At 35.8% G+C, this 23535-nt stretch overlaps 1 protein-coding gene across 2 annotated transcripts in view; it reads left to right on the top strand.

Annotated features, from left to right (window-relative positions):
• Nucleotides 1–1582: 1582 nt before the first annotated feature.
• Nucleotides 1583–23535, top strand: part of LOC149566437 (uncharacterized) — a 40486-nt gene continuing 18533 nt past the window's right edge. Inside the window, exons 1-2 of one of the 2 annotated variants that reach the window (XM_089819793.1) lie at nucleotides 1583–1863; nucleotides 3036–8838. In XM_089819793.1, the coding sequence (XP_089675919.1) occupies nucleotides 1824–1863; nucleotides 3036–8838 (5843 nt within the window). In that variant the 5' untranslated portion in view covers nucleotides 1583–1823. Of the gene's footprint in view, nucleotides 1864–3023; nucleotides 8839–23535 lie in introns of both variants that reach the window. The other variant, XM_089819792.1, reaches the window with a different exon arrangement.

Genomic DNA, 23535 nt, shown 5'->3' with positions numbered 1-23535 from the left:
ATAGCCACAGGGGGTAACTCAGAAGGTAATAAATAGTGGTTAAGGATTCGTATACCTACGTGATGGAACTGCAATTTCTCAACAAATTGAAGTATCAAAGATCATCAATTAAGAATGTGATCGTTGGAATCATAAAGGGCAACTTTGAATGATGCCACCCAGTCACCCACATCGTTGCATTGCCCATATAACACATGGAGTTAAAATAAATTTTATAAATTCTATCATAACCTGACGACCAATTGGAAGCTTTAATAAAGTTGTAAGTTGAGATGTTTAATTACTATAAAAGAAGATAGACATTATGTTGTCATGAGATAAAGATATAAAAAAAGGTGGTAGAATACATTCCTCCAAGAATCAGTTACTCAAATTGAATTGAAGCCGAAAAGGGAAAAGATAAATGTGCTGATTGAAGAGAGGGAAGGGGTTCCACTTTCCTTTCCAAAGGGAGACTTTGTGCTACAGTGGGGGGAAGAGTTCCAACATGTTCACATTTATTCCAGCCCTTCCGAGAGAGAAAGACTTTGTCTTGCAGAAGGATAGGGTTTTGTTTTTGTTTTTTCTGAACTGTGTGTTGAAAAAGGGAAAATCTTATTTTCAAAATGTAATGCAAGGGAGGAAGTTTTTAGTTTTCTTTAGATAGTGACTTTGACTGCAAATATGTAATAGGATCTTTGTTATCTTTTACGCCTTAAAGAAGGGAGATTGAAAGATAATTGCACATCAAAGCTTTGATTTTCTAGCAATTTCTTTCCACTGATCACGACCTTTGTGTTGTCTTCAATTTTCTCTAAAATGCATATTAATGTCACTATTTTTTTGATTACGTTATCATTTCAAGATATCTTTAAAAGCTCTGATTCTTCATTTTCTTAGGATGGGAGATGAGTTCTTTGTTTTTATTTACTTTGTAATGCAACATCCGGGCAAATGAACTTTATGTTATTTGCTATTCATTTTCTTTTAGATAGTTAATCTTTTTGCATCTATTTCATGTTTACGAGTAAATGTTTGTAAACCTTTTGTGCTTTTTGGTTAAAAGCATTCATATTTAAATTCATTGTAAATCATGTATGGGGAGCTGTACCCGATAAAATTCAGAGGAAGGTTATCAATCCAATGATAACCTATCCAACTGTTAGTGCTGATTCAATCTTCCTATTTGGACATTTAGAGTTAATTTATGTTTATTTCTTCGGAGGACAATCTGCTCACTAACAGATAGGAAGCATTAATTTGTCCTATTTGACTAAATAAATATAATTTTTTTATAATTATTAAATTAAATCAGATTGTCTAATTTTTTTATTAAATGATTGCTTAAATTAATTATACCAATAGTATTCCTCAAAACTAATAATTAAATATTTTTAACAAATATTTATAAATTTTACTCAAATTTCTTTGCTATGATTACTATAATAATTAAATACAAAAGCTCAATAAATAAAATCTAAAAGTTTAAAGTAAAAAATATCTTAAAGACATCCTCGAAATCACGGTTACATGTATCTATGATTCTATGCTACCTACGTAGTGGCAATAAAAGGACCATACCCTCTCTCTAAATGAACTTTTTAACAGGAGCGGAAATTTGAATAGAAAAAGGCGCGCATGTAACTTTGTCACTCTTACTTGTCTTCTGGCCATAGCGTTCACCGTTTTTCGATCTCCATTAACATGGCAGATTTTCCCGTTTTATATCAGGAAAAGAAATTAATTTTCATCTTCACTTTCGTTCTGTAAATCACATCGAACCCTATTTTAGCCTTCAATAAGTCTATTTGAAAAATTCAGAGGAGAACGCATTTGCTTCAGTAATGAAGAGTGGCCAGAGCTTAATCGGTACGCCTTCAAATGGTAAGCACATCATGTTTATTAAAGCTTTTATGGATGAATTACATGGAAGTTTCGATGCCGAAAATAAGTTTAGAAGTTGACCCAACATCGATAGAACACAAAGGTGCTACGTGATCATATTTTATTTAGCAGTGGTTCGTTTGCAGTGTATCAAATTGAAATGTTCTTCCAGAATCAATTGTTTCATGATTAGGTTCGCATAGATGAGCCCATAAGAACATTGTTGCAAACGATCAGCAAATAAAATACACACGAGACTAATTTTTTTCCACGGGGATTAGAATTAAATTGACTGTGATGGGTTGGAGTTAACCGGAGTGCATTTCTGTTTTTGGATCTTAGTCCTCTGGGATGAGGGTTTTCTTTTCAAACTTTAGTTGTGGAGAGTTTTTTTATTTTTACTTTTTTATTTTATTTTTCATTTAACGTTATTTTATGACAGATTACTAATGTTCATTCTGATGATGGATCATTGTAAAATGATAAATTTAAATATCGAATATTATCATCTTGATGAAAATTCATATCTATTTATTGTGAAAAATATATTGGCGCAGAAAACTAACAATTTTAAATGTCTAAGTTTAACATTTTAATTTGTGAATGGTTGGGGTTTTATTTTGTCATTTCAATTGCAATTAGTGTTAAATACTTGTTTCTTTGGCTGTGCTGCAAGCGCTACCCTATTTTCTCTGGTTAAACTTTGTTACTGCTTGTGTGCTGGCTTTTGAGTAAGCGAATTCACTGCTCATCCGGGAAGCTATTTTTGTCAAGGAATCAGAGACCAATAAGAAATAAATAATTACACCTTATATTTACCCAAAAAGGGTGAAAAGGCATTTCACCAACGGATACTAAATTGGGCCGGTTTATCTTCCTAGTTACTATGGTGGGGTTTTATTTTTGTTTTTGTTTTTCCAGCTGTTCTTGGGGTTTTGTTTTTGTTATTTGGGCTTAGATTCTGGGCTTTTAGTAGTAGTGGATGTAACTAAAGTTGACTGGCCCTCCTCATTCATTATTGCAGAAACTGCATTTGGTGAGGAATTGGAAACTAACATAAGAATGTGATTTTAATGTTCCAATATTAGTATTTCTTTTTTCTTTCTACGGTTTGTGTTAATGTTTTATTAAATTGGTTGCGGATGAATTGAATTGTGAAGTGCGTGATACAGAAGTGGAGGAACTTCAGAGGGAGTTGGAGGAAGCTAAGTTTGCAAAGGAGAGACTGGAATCTGAGCTGCGTTCATTCCGTGAAACATCTGAGAATCGAAAGAGAGCCTTAGATGACACTCTTGTCAAGCTTCAGGACAAAAAGCAGCAGGTGGAGAAACAGACTATGGAGCTGAATAAAAGGGCTGAGGAGATCGATAATGCAAACCAAAAATGTGAGGAAATAAAGGCCACACTGATGCAGAAAGAATCTGCTCTTAGAGGCTTGAATTGTTCCCATGAGCAGCTGAGGGCTCAGTTTAATCAAACACAGAAGAGTATGGAGAATGAGATAAAGGAATTGTCAAGGACGCTTGATGACGCGAACAGTAAATGTGAAGAACGGGAGAGGGATATGAAGAAACACATAGGAGAAATTGAGAAATTGAGATTTGTGATTTCTAATCTGCAGAAAAAATGCAGCACTGCTGAGGCAATAGCAGAGGAGAAGACAAACAGGATGCAACAGATGGAATCTGAGCTTGAGATGAAGGGAGCAACACTTGCAGTGTTTTCTGAGGATAAATCACATCACGATTTTCTGAAGTTGAAGCTAAGTGAGTGTGAAAGGAATCTTCATCAGGAAAGTGCAAAGAGAGCTTTGGCTGAACAGGAGTTAGCAGAACTTAAGAATAGAGATCAGCACTTATTGAATGTGGAGAAGAAGCATGATACTGTACAGGAGCAACTGAAATGGAGAAAGGAACAGTTTGAGCTTCTAGAAGAGGCTTATAAGAAGTTGCAGAAGCAATTTCGGGACAGTAAAGATGAGTGGGAAAAGGAGAAAACAACAATGATTAGTGAAATTTCAACTCTGCAGAACAGTTTGGACACCCAGTCGAGAATGTCCAAGGATCTTCACTCTCAGTTGCAAAGGTGCAATCAAGCATTGGCACATGAAGAGAGCCGAAGGAAAGTATTGGAAATCCAGATGGAAGAATCTCGGCATGGGTTTGAAAAGGTGACTGCGGAATTTGATGAAGCTAGATCAGTTATTGAAAGTATGACTGAAAAACATGGCAGCCAAGTAGGGAAAATGAAAGATTCTTTAGATTTCAAGGAGAGACAAATTCGAGAAATGGAAGTACAGGGGATACTCATGAAGCAAGAGAATCAGGAGCTGAAAAACATGCTCGAGGAGTACCAGGCATCAAATTCTGGCAATGAATATGTCCGTAGTTCTTTAGAGAGCTTGAAGATGAAGCTTACAGCTATGGAAGATGCTTACAATGATTGTCGTGAAACATTAAAGACTAAAGAATATCAATGGGAAAAGGAAAGAGATGATATGGTGAAAACATTGAATGATTGTCAAACAGAGCTCCGGTTGAAGGGTGTAAAGGAACATGAACTAGAAAGCCAGCTGGAAGGAGCCCGTGAATCTGCAGGGAGGCTAATATGTCAGAAAGCTGAACTATCACAACAGTTATTGAAGTCAGAATCACAATACCAGGAAGCTCAATCAAAAACGAGTGCTGAAATTTACAATTTGGAGTCATTATACAAGAGGAACAATGAAGAACTTGCTTGCTTGAAGGAACAGTTAAATGCAAAACAAAAAGCATTTGAGCAAATCCAACAAGAACTAACCCAACATCAAATAGCAATTGAGTCAATGTCAGCCAAATGTGAGTCTTTGGAAGCTCTTGAAAAACAGTGCTCAGCCATGCAAGAAGACCTCAAAGGTAAACAAGAACAAGTTCAGAGTCTCTTGAAATCACATTCTGTTCTTCAGAATGAGATCCGTCAGAAAGAACTGTCCCACATTGAAGAAGTCCAAATAGTCAGAGATAATTTAGAGGAATCAAGGGCATGCCTTCGTGCAAAAGAGCAGGTACAAAATGAGAATGAGACTGAAATCAGAAGGTTGAAAGAAACAATTGAGAGGATTCAGGCTAGCCATCAATCCTCAGAAATTAAGGCTGTAGAATATGAGCATCAATTGCAAGCATTGCAACAAGAGATATTGGCAGTTGGACATTCTTTGATTCTTTCAGAAGAGAAAAACAAGACTGACAGAGAGTCTTTGCTTGATGCCATATCGGCCAGAGACAGAAAGATTGGAGATCTGACTGATCAATTGGTCCACCTTGATCAAAGCTTGAACAACTTCAGCCAGCAAGAGGACACATGGGTTCAACTGGAATCACAGTACAAGCAATTATCAGATCTAAGAATTAGAGAGCTTGAGTCTTTGAGTGTTGCTAATGCAAAGCTTGAGTCCATTTCAAAGGAATTAATAAATAAAGAGCAAGAAAGGGATATGCTCCAGAAATGTCTTGAAAATAAAGAAACTGATCTGGCAAAATTAAGGAAGGAAAATGAAGTACTTATTGAAGAGAAGAGTGCTATCATTGATTCCATCAAAGTGCAGGAAGAAAAGTATAAGAAACTTGTTGAGGAGAATGCACAAATTAGATTGTCAATGCGAGAGGCATATATTAAACTTGAACACACATATTCAGAAGTGACTGATCGAGATAATAATATAGGTGAATTGCAAAAGAAGTTGCAACATGGTGATGTGCTTTGCCAAGAACTATCAGAAGCTCTAAACAAAATCCAATGTCTCGAGGGCTTGCTTGACGAAGCTAGGTCATGTCTTCAGGACAAGGAAAACAAGATATCTGAGTTTGAGATTTCAGCTGAACAGTTTAGAAATGAAGTCTTGGTTGCTAAACTACAACTGGCTGAAAAGGAAAAAGATGAAGCAATATTGCAAGAGAAACTCAGAGATGCAGAGAATGAAGCAAGATCAAAGCAGGATCAACTTTTGGAAATGGATTCTAAGTTGAATAGTATGTTGCTGGAAAGTGAAGAGAAGCAAGCTGAAATTCTCTGTCTCAGGGATGAAATAAAGGAAATGGAGAAGAGGTTATGTGAGTCAAAAGAAACACATGCATACATGGAAGCTCAGCTGAAATTGATTAGTGCTGTTATTGAAGAAAAAGATGCAGCTCTTAAAGATATTGAATTAGAAGTCAAAAGGGAGAGGAATAGTCTTGAAGATTCGAAAGAAGTCATTGAACAGCTCAAAGTTCAGTTGAGCAATGAAGAAAAGGTTTCTTTTAACAGGCAGACTGAGATTGAGTATCTTTACAAGGAATTAGAGAGTACAAAAATAGAAGAGAGGCTGGCATCAGAAAGTTTGAAAGAAGTGCAGGGCAGCTTAGAGCATTTGGAGCAGGATTCTAAATATCAAATTACGAAGTTGCAGGAGTCCATCGCTGAATTGCAGTCTGAATTGTCAGCAACTCATAGAAATATGGAAGACATTGACAAGGCCTTAAATAGTGCAAATAAGCAGCTAGCTCTATGCAATGAAAAATGCACTACTTTGGAAGAAAAGTTGAGTAGCAAGGATGAGAGTTTGTGGGCAAAAGAAAGAGAGATATATTCTTTGCAAACAGATATTACACAACGGTCTGAGGTAATTGGACAAGTGCAATTGGATCTGCGGTTAGCACAGGACCAACTACGAGGTGAACTCGAGAATCGGGGGAACTTGGAAAATACTGTTTCTCTTTATGTGATTCAGATTGCAAAGCTACAAGAATGCAATCAAGAGCTGGAGAACAAGTTGAACAGCATCACACAGGATTATGAAGCTGCCTTAAAACCTGTTGGTGACCATGATGTACGCATTTCATGTCTGGAGGAAGATTTGAGGAATTCTAAGAGCCAGTTAAAGGAGTTCAAGGTTGCGTGTGGAAATCATGAACATCTTATTGGTGAGCTTTTGCAAAAGCTTAATCTTTCTGAATGTAGAATTGAGGCATTTGAAAAACAGGCTTTCAAATTTCAAGGAGCCCTGGAAGGCACAGTTGATAATCTAAAAGAGCAAATCAACGAAGTGTCATTTCTATCTCATTCATTTGATGAATTTAGATCTCAGTTAGCAGAGATTAAGATGGATACAGTATCTGGTTTAGAGGAGGGTATGCATCATGCTGCAGAGTTCAAGGACATTCTCAAGGTTCTTGACAATTTCCAGGTTCATTTGGATAAATTGCACAAGAAAGAAAGTGATATGGCATCTAGGCTAGTAAGCTTAGAAGAGTTGCTAGAAGATGGTAAGTCCATGTCCACTATGTTAGCTAAAGAGATTGATCTGCTTGCTGACACTGTGAAAAATTCAGACTCTCTGTTGCTAGAATGGAAAGACAAAGCTTTTAATTCAGCTGAAGATGCTTCACATATGCAATTGGAACTTGATAGCACAAACGAAGTCATCTATGGTTTGCAAAAGTATTTTGGTGAATGCAATTCAACACAAGATGGCTTTAAAAAGCTAAGTTCCAAGATAGAGGTTCATGAAAATAGAGAAAACTGTATGCAAAATCACAATTTCTTGCTGGGCGAGCAAATCTGGAATTCTATTTCAGACTTCAGTGATGAAATGGATCAATTCTCCCAATTTTGTAGCTCTATGAGGGAGCAAGAGGGAGAATATGAGAATCTTAGAATAGAGTTTCTCCTACGTTTCAGAGAATTAAAAGCTATATTATCTTCTGTTAAAGATGAACTGAAGGGATTTGAGTACTTGAAAAACCAATTCCAGTTATGTGATATGGAGCTTCAAGCCAAGGAAGGTCAGTTATTAGATTTGCAGTCTGATATTAATAAAGAAAGGGAGAAGACCAATCATTATGCAAAGTCAATGGAGAGGGCAGAAATAGACCTGGCAAATTGGAAAGACAAAGTAGATGTTGTTGATTCTCAGAACAAAATCCTTCATTCAGACGTCGATGTTTTGAAAAGATCACTGGATGAGTGTATGAGACAAAAGAAAGAAGTGATGGAGAGGGAGAGTAAGTTGCAAGATGAGATAACTGCAATGCATGGGTCTCTTCAAAATGTGAGCAGTAATTTTGTTGAAGGAACAGAGAAAGCTAAATCTCTGAAAGATTCCATTAAGTGTATGGAAGAAGAGAGAAAAACATTGTTGGAGCAGATTAGATCTATCTCTGAAGAAAACAGATTTACAAAACTTGAGCTTGAAGCTGCTAAGATAGAGCTTTCTGAGTTAAAACTGAATGATTGTGGTGCGGACAATGATGTCAAAGATCTGGAAGAAACAAATCTGAAATTAACCAGGGACTCATCTGCAGCATGCGGAGAAATGCAATTAAGCAAGGATTTTGTACAGAAGTTGGTTTGTCAGCTACAAAATGTGAAAATGCAAGACATGACTCACCAAGTATATCTGCAAGCAACAGTGGAAGAGATATTAAAGAAGTTGGATATGAAAGGTACAGGGGTTGTCTATCCTATCCATGATTCTAAAACTGAAGGAGGTATAAGGGATGTCAGGGACAATTACAAGATTGCTTATGCATCTTCGTCACCATCTGACAGAATAGTTGAAAGTAAAGATGAATATGTAACAGATGAAATTGAGGTTCAGCATGTAATAGAGACCAAAAAAGAGCCATCTTCGATAAAAGACACAATAACGCCTAAGCAGAACTTCATGTCATATGGTGATGGAAACCATCTGGAGGTATGTGATATATTGGAAAGGATACATGGTGAGCAAGCTGAGGTGAACGTGCAAATGCTATTGAAGGAACTTGAGACTGCTTTGATGACCTTGGCTGGACAGAATGCTGCAATACAAAGTCTCAATAAAGAAGTTGAGAATATGCAGGTTCTGGTTAAAAAGCATGAACAAAGATCTACCCAGTTGGAACAGTATAAAGATTCAAGTACAATAGATCCTGAGCGATATTTTCACTATAATGAGCTCTGTGATTCTCTCATCAGGTATTGTGATAACTTATATTGTTGTTTAAGATCATGTTTTGTTATTGACATTCACATAAGCAAAAAATGGGAAAATAATTGATTTGTGTCATGGTTGTTTCCCTTTAAAATTAGTGAAGTTGGTTCAATTTGTGTGCCAGGCTTGCTAAATAAAATGCTTTAATGGTTTGTAATAAAGTGTTTTATAATGTTTTGTTTAGTTCTGCAAGTAAAAGTCATGCATGGTTTTAGAAAACATATATAAGGCAACCAGCTACAAAATTAGAAAAATAGGAATAATGATCTTTATTGTTATTAGTGCAACTGCCCTAACAGTCTTCTGGCCAACTTGGTTAAGAAGTTATACATCCTTATGCCTAAGCTTTAGAAATTGAATCTGAAATCAAATTCCTATGTTTCTATAGAACTATGTTACCTGGGGACGTGTTTCTGGCAAAAATTGACCCCATCCCCATGTCCCCCCGTCCTAGAAACTCGGAAACTTCTGGAAATCTTTCCCTTGGCTGTCCCATAAAATTAATGTTTCAGTTTTGATAATTTGTTTGATTTCTGCTCTCATGTGAACTCTAAAGTTAAATTATTTAACACAAACATTATATGTTAAGGTTCTATAATTTATATAAGCATGTGTTATTCATGTATTTATATGAATATTCAAAATTTCCCTACTTTTTATATAGCTGTTCCCACTGCCGTCCCCTGCCGTCCCCTGCTCCGAGAAAAAAAAATCCATCCCGGAAACCCGTTTCCCTGTCCCCACGTCCCCCCGTCCCGGAAACCTGGGGTAACATAGCTACAGAATTAATTGTTGATGAAGCTGAACAGTTAAATTAAAAGATGAACTGAAAAGTTATTTTATGATTGATAAAATTGCCTTTGTGAAAACTCAATGAATACTTTTTTCTGGGTATCTATCAACTTAATTTTCTAATTCATTTCTCAGTATAAATTCCTGGCCTGCTATTCTTATAGAGGGAACTCGTTCTCATTTGCACAAAACTTGTTTTGGGTTCAATATTGTTTGTTTACCCTTGTTTTGACAGATTCTTTGTAAGAGACCGGACTTAGATTATGAATATAACCTTAAACTTATAAAGTTCAGATGCTTCAAATATATATAAGCAGCAATGCAAAAGACAGAATTTCTGTAAACTGTTGCTGTTTTACTTATAAAGAAAACTAATACAGTTCTGAAGACCAGAATTAGAATTCCAGGTGTACTGCAAATCCTATGAAACTGAGCTCAGAAAACTCATTAATGGCACAAAGCAATTACTGATAAGAGCCACCAGAAAGTAGCAGACTTATTGTCAACCGTAATCTGATTGTAGGTGTGTCTAACATACAAGCCAGATGGGTAATAAGGCTGTTTGAATATGCAGTACCATCCTTTGTGGTTCCCTAGTGTTGTATTGATTAGGAATGCGACTTGTCCAGGGGCCTGCAGTTGTTGCTACGCCGCATGTTTGTATGTTTAGCACCTTTAAGGGTTTAACCATTTACTAATCTTGAGTGGCTGCCCCTATACCTGGATTTTGATAGCCTGAGTATCCTGAAGTTAATGTCAAGTTGAATTCAAGTTGATGATAAAATGGAAAATAAACACGTCTCATCAGGTCTCCACAGTCCATGAAATTGGAACATTGCTTCCTCAGTAGATTGTGTGCTAGATTTTTCATCAACTTCTCTGATTGCAATCCTTTTGTTGTCTATCATCAGGATGATTGAGGTACCTGGCTGATTTGCTTATCCTTAGATTGGATCACAGCCCTTACTTCAGATTTGCTGCTCTCAAAAGGTTGCAACCTTAGGGTTTATCCTAGACATGCAGATTAGAATACAAACAGCAAACAATTCTTCTGATCTTGAGAGGTGGTCACTACGTCTAATGACTATTATGGGGATATTCCTAAATTTTGCCCTAAAACCACAATTTCCCAAAAAAAAAAGAAATGTAATTCAGTTAAGAATAAAATTTTCCCAATTGAAATGCCTTCTATAAGACAAATCTTAGTCTAGGTTCAGACCACAATATTAGTTATTGGAAATTGGCATTAAATCATTAGCCACGATAACACATATCATACTAATCATTAGTCAATGCAATGATCTCCATAAACATCATTTGCATTGAAATCCAAGTAGATTCTATTATAGTCTCATTAGGAATTTATTGAAATGTTCGCAAACTGCAGTTTCAAGGTTGGTCATCATTGTACTGTGAGAGCATGGAAGGTGGCGTGCCCTTTCACCCTCCAGTTAAAGTTGGAGGCTGGTCATCCTCCGCGATCAAGTCCAAGGGCATGGAAGGCCAGTTTTCCTTTCAATTGCCTAGCCAACAAGCATGATGGAAGGCTGGTCTTTCATTTCATCTTAGGGTGGCATACTTCATAAAAGTGTGAAATCATATCTTCCTTCACCTATCTGGAATTTGGAACTGTGGCCATTCTTCCTATTTGCAATCTAGAGACTATCTTACAAATTTTCCATTGCATGCTTATATTAATAAGAGCATTTAGATTGTTCACAAAATGTATGATTTATGCAAGCGTCTCTTTTGCATGAACACATGTATAGATCTATAATTCTACTTATCTATCAAGTTCATCCCTTAAATAGGCTTGCTGCTATTATCAATTCACTTCTGATTTCAGTTTTATTCCAGCTTATTTTTCGTGATCATTTATCTGACGACTTCTATAATTTAAGCTTCCTCACTTTTGTCCACTTCACAGTGGAAATGTTCATGCCTTTTTGTCTTGAAGAGACACACCTATTCACAACTGCTGCCTTTCCATCCGGTCAGACTTGTTCAAGGGTTGCTTGTGTTAATACTTAATGATTGCCTATCTGTGGATCATAATTATATCATTCCCTATAAGCAATTGCTGACTAGGATGGTTATGATATCTGCTCTTCATAGGGCTTTCTCTAATATTTATTATAATGACAATCAATATCATTTTTAGTTGTTATCTTATGTTAGGGGTATGACAACTTGCACTTCCCAAAATTGGTTATCCTCTAGCATTTTCAAGTTGGGTAGATCAAAGATTTAGGTTCCCACTCAATTGGTGCTTGCCATAGGAAAATATTTCCACTTAATCAAATATTCAAAATTGTATGCTTTCCTAACTTCTTTTATTATATATAAATGACAACAATCTAGTCCCAAAATCAATTTTCCTTCGTCATAGAGTGGTGGTAATTTTGAACATGGTATAATATGTTGCTCCAATACCTTCTTAAGACAAGAGATGCCGAAAACATTATAATTATGCTTCCTATGGTAGTTCCAACTCATAAGCAACCTCATGGATCCTCCTTATAATCTTGTAAGGTCCATAGAAATTTGGTTTGAGATTCTCAGCGCTGCTTTCTTTGATTGATGATTGCTTATAGGGTTGCAATCTGAAGAAGACCAAGTCTCCAACTTCGGAAGCTGTTTTGTTCTTTTTTGGTCAGCATACATCTTTTGTTGATTTTGTGCTTACTGCAAATATTTATAATGTATATATTTTATTGCAATAAGTCCCTAGCTCTTGGTACTTGGCTTTTAGTGATCTATAAATCTTCAATTCATGTTGTTTCATACCTATAAAAGGTTTTGGAAGGACTCATTTCTATTGACATATGTTGAGAAATGTTATAGAATTATTTCCCTAGGCATAACCATTTGATCTGTGCTTTTTGTTTTTGGTAACATGTTAGGTAAAATACTGACATATGCCAAAAAAAATAATTCAGTTGTGTTAGATATTTTGTGTTGTAATCTTATTTTTTTTAATTTGTATTTAAAATTCACTTAATTTTATCTTAACTTAGACTTTAAAGACGTTACGATTGATAAATTGTGAAATGAGCTTATAATTATTGATTTAATAATTATGTATCTATGTTACTTTAAAAGTAATGAAAATCTCTTCTAATAACTTAGGAACTTGTGTTAAATATGTGTTTTGAATATGGTATTCAATTGTATCCATATTACGAGTCTTCAAAATGATCCCCTCCCTATTTTTGTTTGCATTTGTATTTGTGTCCATGCAACTTTGTCTATGAGTTTGTGAATGGTATCTTATACATGAAATGAGTTTAATCCCTGCTAGTTTGAAAAGTTCTCGCAATGTTACCAGGTAAACATGTAATTTCAAAACTTCTTTGTAAAAAATTCAACCACTTGACAGTGTAATGTTCCTAAAAACCATATGTTGCCGATATTAGAGTAATATTGCATTGGGAGTTTAAGGGCCATATGGTGGAAATCAAAAGGTTGTACGAACAAAGCACATGTTGGGAATGTAGTTGTATAGTATGGTAAAATTGTACAGTTGACCAGATGAGGGTGTCATTTACTGTTATGAGTTCAAGAATACAAGCTCTGTACAATATGGAATGAGGTTGTACAGTTTGGATGGAGGCCATATAGTTTCTTGGTGTAGTTTGTAAGGTGACAATGTACAAGTCATACGATGGAGAGATGTATGTGCGGAGTCCTAAGCAAATGGGTAGTAGCTGCAAATGATGATGAGGGGAACGGTTAATGCCTCTGTCACACACAAATTATCCCTTAGGATGTTGAACGTAATCCGATGCAAGTGTACAAAAGGAAACACTAAATTTCATTATGACAAAGTATTCTTGAATTAAATGTTATTGTCTTAGATTTGCTAGATGAATAATGATACAACGAATGTATTCAATATACACCATATGCATGAAAGATTATCAAATTGTAGCTAAAGCAAAAATTATAATTGCAAACAATGATGGTCCAAAAATTTGCTAGATCCAAGCAAAGTAATCCAACTAGTAGAATAGGGTAGGATTGAAATCCGCTCAAACTGCACAAGCCAAATACAAGGGGTATTTCACTTTTGAAATGGCAAATAATAGTAGAATTCCACAAATTCACAAATATAAAACAAATCAAGTTGCATACCTCCAACATCCGACTTGACGGATATATATACAATGTTTGAGGAAAACTTTTGAGGGAGAAACAACATGTCAAAAGATGATATGAAAAACACCTATAAAAATAATGAAATAGAAATGGGGTCCCAAATATACTAAAACAATTGGTCCCACACAATTTTTTTTTTTTTTTTTAAAAATTTTAGTTTATGGTGGGGATATTATAGTCCTCTCCTCTTGAAAATTGCTTGTCCTCAAGAAATTGTAGCCTCGAGTGCTCCAAGATCATTTCACCCTCCCAAGTGATGTTGTTGAGTGACACATGTTTCCAACATACTAGAAACTCCTTGATGGTCTAGTTCCTTAGCTTCCTTTCTCGGATGTTGATGATCTTGGCGGGTCCCAATACCTGTTTCCTTTCTTTGTCAAAGGGTGGTAGGACTATTGATATAGTGATGTTTTGTCCCATTGCTCTATTTAGGTAGGATATGTGGAAAACATTGTGGATGCGGCTTCCCTCTAGTAGCTCTAGTTCGTAGGCAATTTCTCCTATATGTTGGGTCAGGCGGTAAGGACTATAAAAATGCTGCCTCAACTTTTTGTTACCACTTACCTTCAGAGATGACTGTCTATGCACCTGTAGTCAGAGATAAATAAGGTTAGCCACCTCAAAGCTTTTTTGAATTCAATGTCTTTCCGCATACATCTTTTGTCGATTCTGTGACTGTTGGAGATTCTCCTTCAGATACCTCAAAATGTTTTGAACTTCTTGTAGCCAATCCTTTTCTCTCGGTGCATGACTGCCACACAAAACCATGTCGACAAATAAGGAAGGTTAATAACCATTGAGTGCTTTAAAAGGCACTATCCCAGTCGATATGTGGTAAGTGGTGTTGTAGTAGTGCTCCCCTAGATGCACCATCTAACCTATGCCCTTTCTTGTGCTGAAAAATAGTTCCAAAGTTACCCTTCCAACCACTTATTCACATTTTTTGTTTGTTTGTTAGTCTCAGGGTGATAGGCAGTTCTTGGCAATAGTTTTGTCCTTGTAAGCCGATTAGTTTTGTGCAAAGAGTACTTAGAAAACAAATGTCCTTATCACTCATTGTGTTTTGTGGCAACTTGTTCAAGCTAAAAACCTCCTTGAAGAATAAGTCCACCACTTTGCAACTTGGAACTTGGTGGAGATGGCAAAAAAATCTGCGTACTTCGTCAGTCGGTCGACCACTATAAAGAATGCAATCTCTGCCATATACCTTTGGAAGTCGAATGATGAAGTCCATGGAAATGCTATCCTACTCCTGCTCCAGTATTGGCAATGGTTGCAACAAGCTTGCCAATAATGCATGTTCGAAATTGTTTTACTGACATGTCGCACATTCCCAAACAAACGACATCATTCTTAAGTCCCTTCTTGATCTTCTTGTGGGTGTGCATTTCCTCCAAAATCTTGTGTTTCATTATGGATTTAGGTACCAAGTAGATCTTGCCCTTGTAGTAGATGATGTCATCAAATACCTTGTATCAGTCGTCTTGAATGTTGCCATCCATTAGCTTACACACAAAAATGTTCTTGGAGTATTCCACCAAGTATGCCTTCCAATCAGCGAAAATTTGGGATAATGAACATATGGCGGGTTTTCTTGAAAAAACATTTGCCACGACATTAATTTTTCCTTTTACATATTCGATATCAAAGTCAAAGTCCTAAATCTTACTCATTTTTGTTGTCTCTCATTCAGATCCCTCTGTTCCAGAAAGTATATCAAATTGTTCTAATTGATATAGATGACAAACTTGGCACCCATTAGGTATTGCTGAAACTTGGTTAAGGCGTGCACGATGGCCAACATCTCCTTATCATAGATGGAATATAACCAATCAACCTATCTGAGTTTCTGACTCTTATAAGTTATTAGGTGATGATCTTGCATCAACATTGTGCCAATGCCCTCATTGGAGGCGTCACACTCCAAGATGAAAGTTTGATTAAAATCTAGTAATGCAAGAACTAGAGAAGTACTCATTTCATTCTTCAATTTATCGAAGGTGTGTTGTGCATGTTCACTCCACTAAAAAGATCCATTCTTAGTCAAATCTGTCAATGTTGTGTTCAATTGAGAAAATCTTTTTACAAATCTTCTATAGTAATAACACAACCCAAAGAATTCACACAAATCTAAGAGAGTTTTGGGTGGGGGCTAGTCCATAATAGCTTGAATCTTTTCTTGGTGAACCTGAACTTCACATCTATTGACAACATGTCCCATGTATAATATCTTGATCATCCCGAACTTGCAATTAGATCATTTGGTGAACAATGACTACACCTCCATAATCTTGAAGACTTCATCCAAATGCATTAAATGCTCTTCCCATGTTTTACTGTAAATAAGGATGTCATAAAAAATACCAATAGGAACTTACATAATGGTTTGTTAAATATGTGGTTCATGCAGGACTAGAATGTGACTAGTGTGTTTGTTAATCTGAATGACATGAACAAAAACTCATAATGTTTGTAGTGACATCTGAAAGTTGTCCTCTCCACATCTTGTTCTTTTATGTGAATTTGATGATATTTGGAATGAAGGTCTATATTGGAAAAGTAGACTGTGCCGCACAATTCGTCTAGCAGTTCATTTGATCCTGGGAATGCAATATCTATTTTTGATTGTTTTCTTGTTCAATGCATAGTAGTCCAAACACGTATAATGTCCCATCCTTCTTTAAACTTCTTAGTTAGACAATACAGTCTGGTGATGACAGGCTTGGCACCAACTTCCAATTCGATAATATGCTCAAAACCCCAATGTGGAGGTACGTTAGGTGGTATGTCGAAAAAAACCATATCATGTTTATCCAATATGACTTGAAGCTCATCTTGGTAGTATGTCTATTTCTCCTTAAGGTTTTGGCGAAACAAAGCAATGTGTTGCCCAACCAATGCTGTTATGTTGGAAAATGGCCTCCATTTCTCGTGCTCAATCCTCCTTTGGTCCATCATTTGCCATCCCTCTCAGGACCACTTTTTTCCCATCAATTTTGGAGAACTCCATTTTCTTGAAACTCTATTTGTACTCGTCTAGAGTCTCCATCTATTGGATGCCCAGAACAATCTCCATGTCAACCATATCTACTATGAAGAAGTCGTTCGTTAGCATGTGGCTTGCCAATGGTAATGCTCAATTGTAGGACCCATATATAAGAAAATCATAGACTACTTGCCGATATGCCTCCGAAATTCTCAACCTTGGCAAAAAACTTTGCCAACAAACCAAGGATGAGATTAATGAAGGAAGATGCTATAAATGAACAAGACAATTCAAGATGCTACTGATATGACACATTTCAACGAACAAGGTTGTGAAACTAATTGTGCATGCTTCTAGGAACATGACGAGGTGAATCCTTCAAGAAGCTTCTAGAAATATAGGAAGCTTCTAGAGACATTTTATTTTGTTGTTTTAACATTGAGGCTATCTTTTAATATTCATATAATTGATAACCTTATAATTAATTGATTTCTCCCTTGTTTCTCCTTATAGTCTTTGGAGAATGAAAGGCTAAAAATTCCATTGAGATGCTAGAAAGATGGGGACGTTACACTTTCCAACGGACCAAATTTCTCAAATTACTTACAGTTTTATAAAAACTAACTACAATGATGTATTTACTTCTGGTTTTATTGAAACTATTTACTATTTTGCTTCCTGCCATCAACATTCTACATGAGAATGCGATTTTGTACCCACTTTGCATTTATATATATCTAAACTTTGCTTGTTTCTTTTGTGTTCTCATTAATGAACTCATTGGCTGCATCTTCTCATTGTATTTTGCAAAAAAACAGTATTTTAAATTAAATTTAGCTAAATTTCTAGGTTCTCAATTTTCTCCCTGAGTCTTCAAAAAAAAACTAGCTGAATTTTCCCGAGTTTTTTAGTGGGATTGGTGAGTTTTTGTTGAGTGAGTTTTCCATCTATGGTGGGACCAGATGGGTGCATGACAAGAGAGTTCCTCTTGCCATCTTCACTTGGAATCCCACATGTGCAGAGGTAGGTAAACCTCTTTACTTCACGAGTGATGAGTTTATGAAATAATGTGTAGCCTTGTTGTACAACATGAATATGACTGTTTGTCCTTGGAGACTTTTGCATACCTTAGAAACCTTGCACATCAGACTACCAACATGAGCGATGGTACCTCCTTGTCGTATCGGTGAAATGTCCGCTCTGTATTGTTTAAGCTAACCTCCTTAGAAACTTGTCGACTATCCCCTTCGAGTACCGAATACTCTTGATCTCACTTGTCGTTTGACATGACCACCTTCCCATGATTCCTTACAGGTGAAACAAAGTTTTCTCCTCCTAAGTTCTTGTTTCGCAACTTCATCTAACGATGGCTTCTTTAGAGGGGGTTTGTTGTCTTTTTCCTTTGGAGCCAATGGCGGTTTGGTGTGTGAATAGCTTTGAGAAGAGGCTGGGATGATACCATGCTTTAAGATTTTTTGGTTGCCCCATAAAAGGGGTTGGGATTGAACTCCTTTACCTATTCCTTCAATGGCGTTGTTAGACCATCTATGAATAGCACGATTTGTTGTCCCTCTGAGATGTCTGTAACTAGTACAGAGAGTCTTTGAAATTTAGTGATGCAATAGTTAATTGACCTAGTTTGCGTTAGCTGCGCCAATTTTTTAAAATTGAGTTTTGGGTCTTTGCCATTAAACCGATCAAAGTGTTTATGTAGTCATGTCCGAGAGTAACCATACCATGATGCCACCATTCATGCACCACTTCTTCCAGGTGGAGTGCAACAAATTTAATTGCTTTCTCTTCGGGCATCGGATCGAGTTGGAAGTAGATATCGACTTTCATTACCCATGCTTGTACATAAATCGGTCTAGATCCATCAAACAGAGACATATTTTCCTTGCTCGACTTCTTTTTGAGGTCATCATTGAAATAACCACGATTGCCAACACCAGAGTACCTCATTCTTAACATGGCATAATCTTTGTAAGATATATCCCTTTCTTATTTACATAACTTGCATGGTAGAAGAATATAATATGATTTTTGTTGTAAAGACTTAATAATGCTATGCCACTTCAAGGGAGATATCACCAATAGTCTTCAACATGAACACAATGCTCAACATAGTGATAATAAATAATCTATACCTTTTATAATTTCAGTCTAAGTAATTTTCTTTAGAAATTCGTATTGATACTTATGTGATCAATGTAAACTTGTGCATGTGTGCAAAGTAGCTTCTATTTATCTAAATTATTGTATCTTTGTGTTAATTGACTACTGATGCACGAAAAAAGTTTTAAATCTTTAAAATATTTGAATTTCTTGGGTTTTCAAATTTTCGAGTCTTTCTTGAGTCCTTGTTGAGTTCAGACATCGAGTCTTGTAACGTTGTTTTAGACCATATGCATATTACTACCTTGTATTCAATCACAATTTGGCTTGGAAGAGGAAGCATGATAGTTTTTCTGAGAGCCTTACATGCACTAAGCTAGAGAGTGGACACTAACCCTCTTGGTCCTAATGGTAGGCTCATTGGAAGCCCACTCAGGGCAGTCTACTCTGTAGGGCGTTTGTATTTACTTTCACTTATTCGTATTCATTTATCATCCTTTTAAGTCGATAGTTAATCATTGTAGAGTTGGGAGAGATAACTATGCTATTTAGCCCAAGAGCGGGCACTCACCCTCTTGGCCCTAGAGGCAAGCACATTGGTTATCTACTAGGGGTGGCCTACTTGGGTGATGACCTTATAATTTGTAATGTTCCCCCCAATTAGCAAAAACAAATTATTAAGTTTATTAAGTTTTAATTCCCACTAACTTTTAATAAACGGAAATTAGATATGATTCCTATTTTGCATTTTAGAATAACAAACGGCAAAAGAAATATATTTAAATTTAAAAGAGACTACTTTGTCTTAACAAGGGAAAGAAGACAAGAAGCCTGGGCACTTACAAGTGTGAAAGGAATATAAACTGCACGTTTTGTTCAGATGAGGGACAAGTTATTGAGTAGAAGAAACTCAGTTTTTGGTTTGGCTCCACATTTGTCTACAAAGTCTTGTCATGTTGTACAATGAATACACTATCTTCGACACTGTGAGATGTGCTCAGGTCAGGTCTGAAGGAAGTTATCAACAGTGGTCTGTATCACAAGGAAACTTTAGGAATAAACTTCAATGTTTCATGATGCTTTTGGAAGTGTTGGTAGTGATTTTTTGAGAACTTTGAATACTGGCAATGCATCAACAAATGACATAGATAGCGGCTGAAATTTGATAAAAAAATCTAAAGAATTTGCAATGTGTTGTACAAAGTCTAAGGAAAGAATGATAGAACTTGTTGAATGGTGGTAATTTGAAAAGGTAAATGAATTGTCAGAATGCTGGGAAACGAGATGTGCTTTTCTTTGGATTGTCATGAGCTGCTACACATTAGATTGGGGCACAATTAGCAAATGAGCAAATTCATGATGGATGGCCAAGCAGCCTATCTCAAGGCATTACTGTGTTTCCTTTAGTGATGAGAAGTTTCAAAAGTTATGTGCATGGAGCTCATTCATTCTTATTAGAAACTAAATTTGTAACATATTTTAGAACTTTCCGTTTCCTTTGATATTGGAGAGGTGCTGAACTGTTAAATGATCTTTAAACTGTGAGTGATGTCCTGTTAGTCTCAGATTAATGTGAGAGTTATAATGACAATTGCTAGTTGGGGAAGAGAAATAGGGCCTTGCGTTCAATACTGTGGTACATCTGTGTTTGATTAGTATTAGCTTGTGTATCAAACTAGTAGCCGAAAGGTGTACCAATTGGGTCACATAAAAAACTAAACAGGAAAGGGAGGAAAACAAAGCAGTAAATAGTCTACTAGGTTGTTTATTTTATCTGCAGCACTGGAGAATTACTAGCATGACATTGGAGACAACCAAGAATTTATTTGCGAGTATTGCTGTTAAAGAGAGCCAAGTGGTTTGGTTAGTTTTCTTTGAAACCACTGATAATTAATTTGGTGATTTTTTTCAATTGATATGTCTCTTAATTCCCCAGACAATTGTTTACTCAATTTGAATTTATAGTTTTGGCTTTAGGCCAAATGTTGCGTGAGTTGTAAACTTATAGGAAAAAAGTAATTGATGCTTTTGTAGCTTAATTAAAGGAACTGTTAGTATTATTCTTCAAGAGGGTCTGCTGTAATTCTGCCATCGTGTGTGTGTGTGTGTAAAGAGATCTTTGGCAAAGTGGGGAAGCTTATTAAGTTATTTCATAATTTCTCCCTTCTCCATATGATTGCTTGTGACGTAAAAAACAAATTTATGTTCACATTTATATATATAAACAATTATATGATAACAGTAATGTATAGTGCATAGGCTAAACATATACCACAAAGATAGTAATTGATGCTATTACTATTAGCTGTTTGGCATAATAAATCTGAATCTGATGTATTAAAGGTCTGTTTGCTTGATTCCTAATTGATGTTTGATGGATGATCGAATGATTTCTTTCGACTTGTTGATTTGATATATTAAAGAGTGATGATTGAATGAATGTGGAAATCCTAGAGCGATGAATGATGATTGAGTGTGTGCTGACTTGAGGTATTAGTAAGTGATGATAGGTAAGTGATCCTTGGATGCTTTGAACAATTTTTTCTAATACACTATAGGTGAAAAGGTCACCAACTTTTTCTAAGAATTGAGCCATCACTCTTCACCATTGCATTTTAGAATAATATATTATTCTAAAATCTCTTGCTCTCTTTTCATCCTGATGATGGATCACGTAGTGTGATTCGAAACGTTGATGGTAAAAATTTCTACACAATCAAATCCAGAAACAAATATATTATTATAATATATTATTTCCCAAATTGATCTCCCTTGGACCTCCCTTGGATGTCTTCCAATATGAGGTATTGTCACATCTATTCACTATGTGTACACCTTTGCAATGGGCACAACCCTTCATAATTACCACCCTTTGGAAGAGTCACAATCCTTCATAACATTTATCTTTTGAAAGAGTCAACTCCTTATTTTTTCTTCTCCATTAATTCTTTCTTGATTCACATCTTAAGACTATGCTTTTTCTTTATGCTTCTCATTTAAGTGTACATATACTTTACATCTCAATTTGCATAGGCATATACTCTCCCAACAATTTTGCAATAAACTCTTCTTACAATTATGCATTCCATATTTCTTTAATGATTGTTCATTTTATCTTCTCATTTGCATATCTCCAAATTTAAGTCTATTATAAACCCTTATCCCCATGCTCTCTTCAAATGCATTTCTCAGCTTCTTAATATATCTTCCCAAGGAGAGGAGCTTCATGAATGGACACACCTATATATGGACACACCTGTTCTTAATGAATGGATCAATGACTTTCATAATATGATCACTGCACATTACTATATCAGCGCTGCTTTAAGGAAAAAAATTGCACTTTTCCAGGTTAAGATATACTTAAAATTTTTTAGACATAATGTTTTTCTCATACATAAAGAATATGCCTCTGGAATTCTCAACCTTGGAAAAAAACTTTGCCAACAAACCAAGGATGAGATTAATGAAGGAAGATGCTATAAATGAAGCGACACAAACTTCACTCCAATATCCTATCATGCTTAACTATTTGCTTCAACTCTTTGTTTGAAATCCCCTTGTGGTTTATTATTTGATTTGTAGGTAACAACCAGGCAAGATACGGCTGGTTAATGAGCCTAACCGAGTTCATCCAGGTGTGGATATGTCAAAGGGTCAGAAGTGGGTGTCTGTATGATGGACTAAATAGTGAATACTTGAACAACATTTCTGAAAATCACTAATTAGAAATTAGAATAATCAATATTAAATTTAAATTGTTGAATCACCAAATGGAAGATTTCTATTTTCTCATCAATTCATGAAGATGATTATAATGAGTAGCATGATATCAAAACAATGTCAATATGTAGCTATGTTACCCCAAGTTCCTGAGATGAGGGGATGGGGAATGGAAAAACAAGTTTCCAAGATGGATTTTTTTCTCTGAGTAGGGGACGGCAGTGGGAACACCTATACAAAAACAAGACAAATCTACTTATTGTTTTTCTCAATGATTGAATTCAAGATGCTACTAATATGACACATTACAAAGAACAAGGTTGCGAAACTAATTGTGCATGCAAGTGTTCCAACCATCAACCACCTTTATACATAAGTGAACAACAAAATATTCTCCATCTTAATGACATGCCTTAGAAAATAGTCTTACAATGGTAGATAGTCAGATTCTGAATTCCATACATAGATGATAAATAAGATCTCATCAATATGAAACAAATTTTTGTGTATCATATCATGAGGACAATTGTCATCATCTTTGTAATGCTACAATTGTGTATATGGTTTTATGTGATGTCTTACAACTAATATGATTCAGTGATATTACACATTATAATTACCAACATGTTTTGATAAGCCTCATAAAAACTAAATAATATCTAAAAAGTTGAAAGAGCCTTAAGCAAGAACAACAGTTGATTGATGCTCATGATAGCCAAAAACACTAGAGGCATTCGATTACAAAGGTACGCCATTCGATTGGCTCAATGTCTACTTGTTCAGAATTATTGTGGACAATGTTACATTATACAAGGAGGTGACACTCTTGTCTTAAAACGATATTGTTTTGATTAGATAAAGTGGGAAAGGGCCTAAACCCGAACAATAAAGAAACAACAAGATCATA

The sequence above is a fragment of the Cupressus sempervirens genome, chromosome 3, assembly GCF_028749045.1.
Source record: "Cupressus sempervirens isolate cs-2001-9-10 chromosome 3, ASM2874904v1, whole genome shotgun sequence".
NCBI lineage: Eukaryota > Viridiplantae > Streptophyta > Pinopsida > Cupressales > Cupressaceae > Cupressus > Cupressus sempervirens.
The sequence above is the reverse complement of the archived record's forward strand: the minus strand, read 5'-3'. Positions and strand labels throughout refer to the sequence as shown.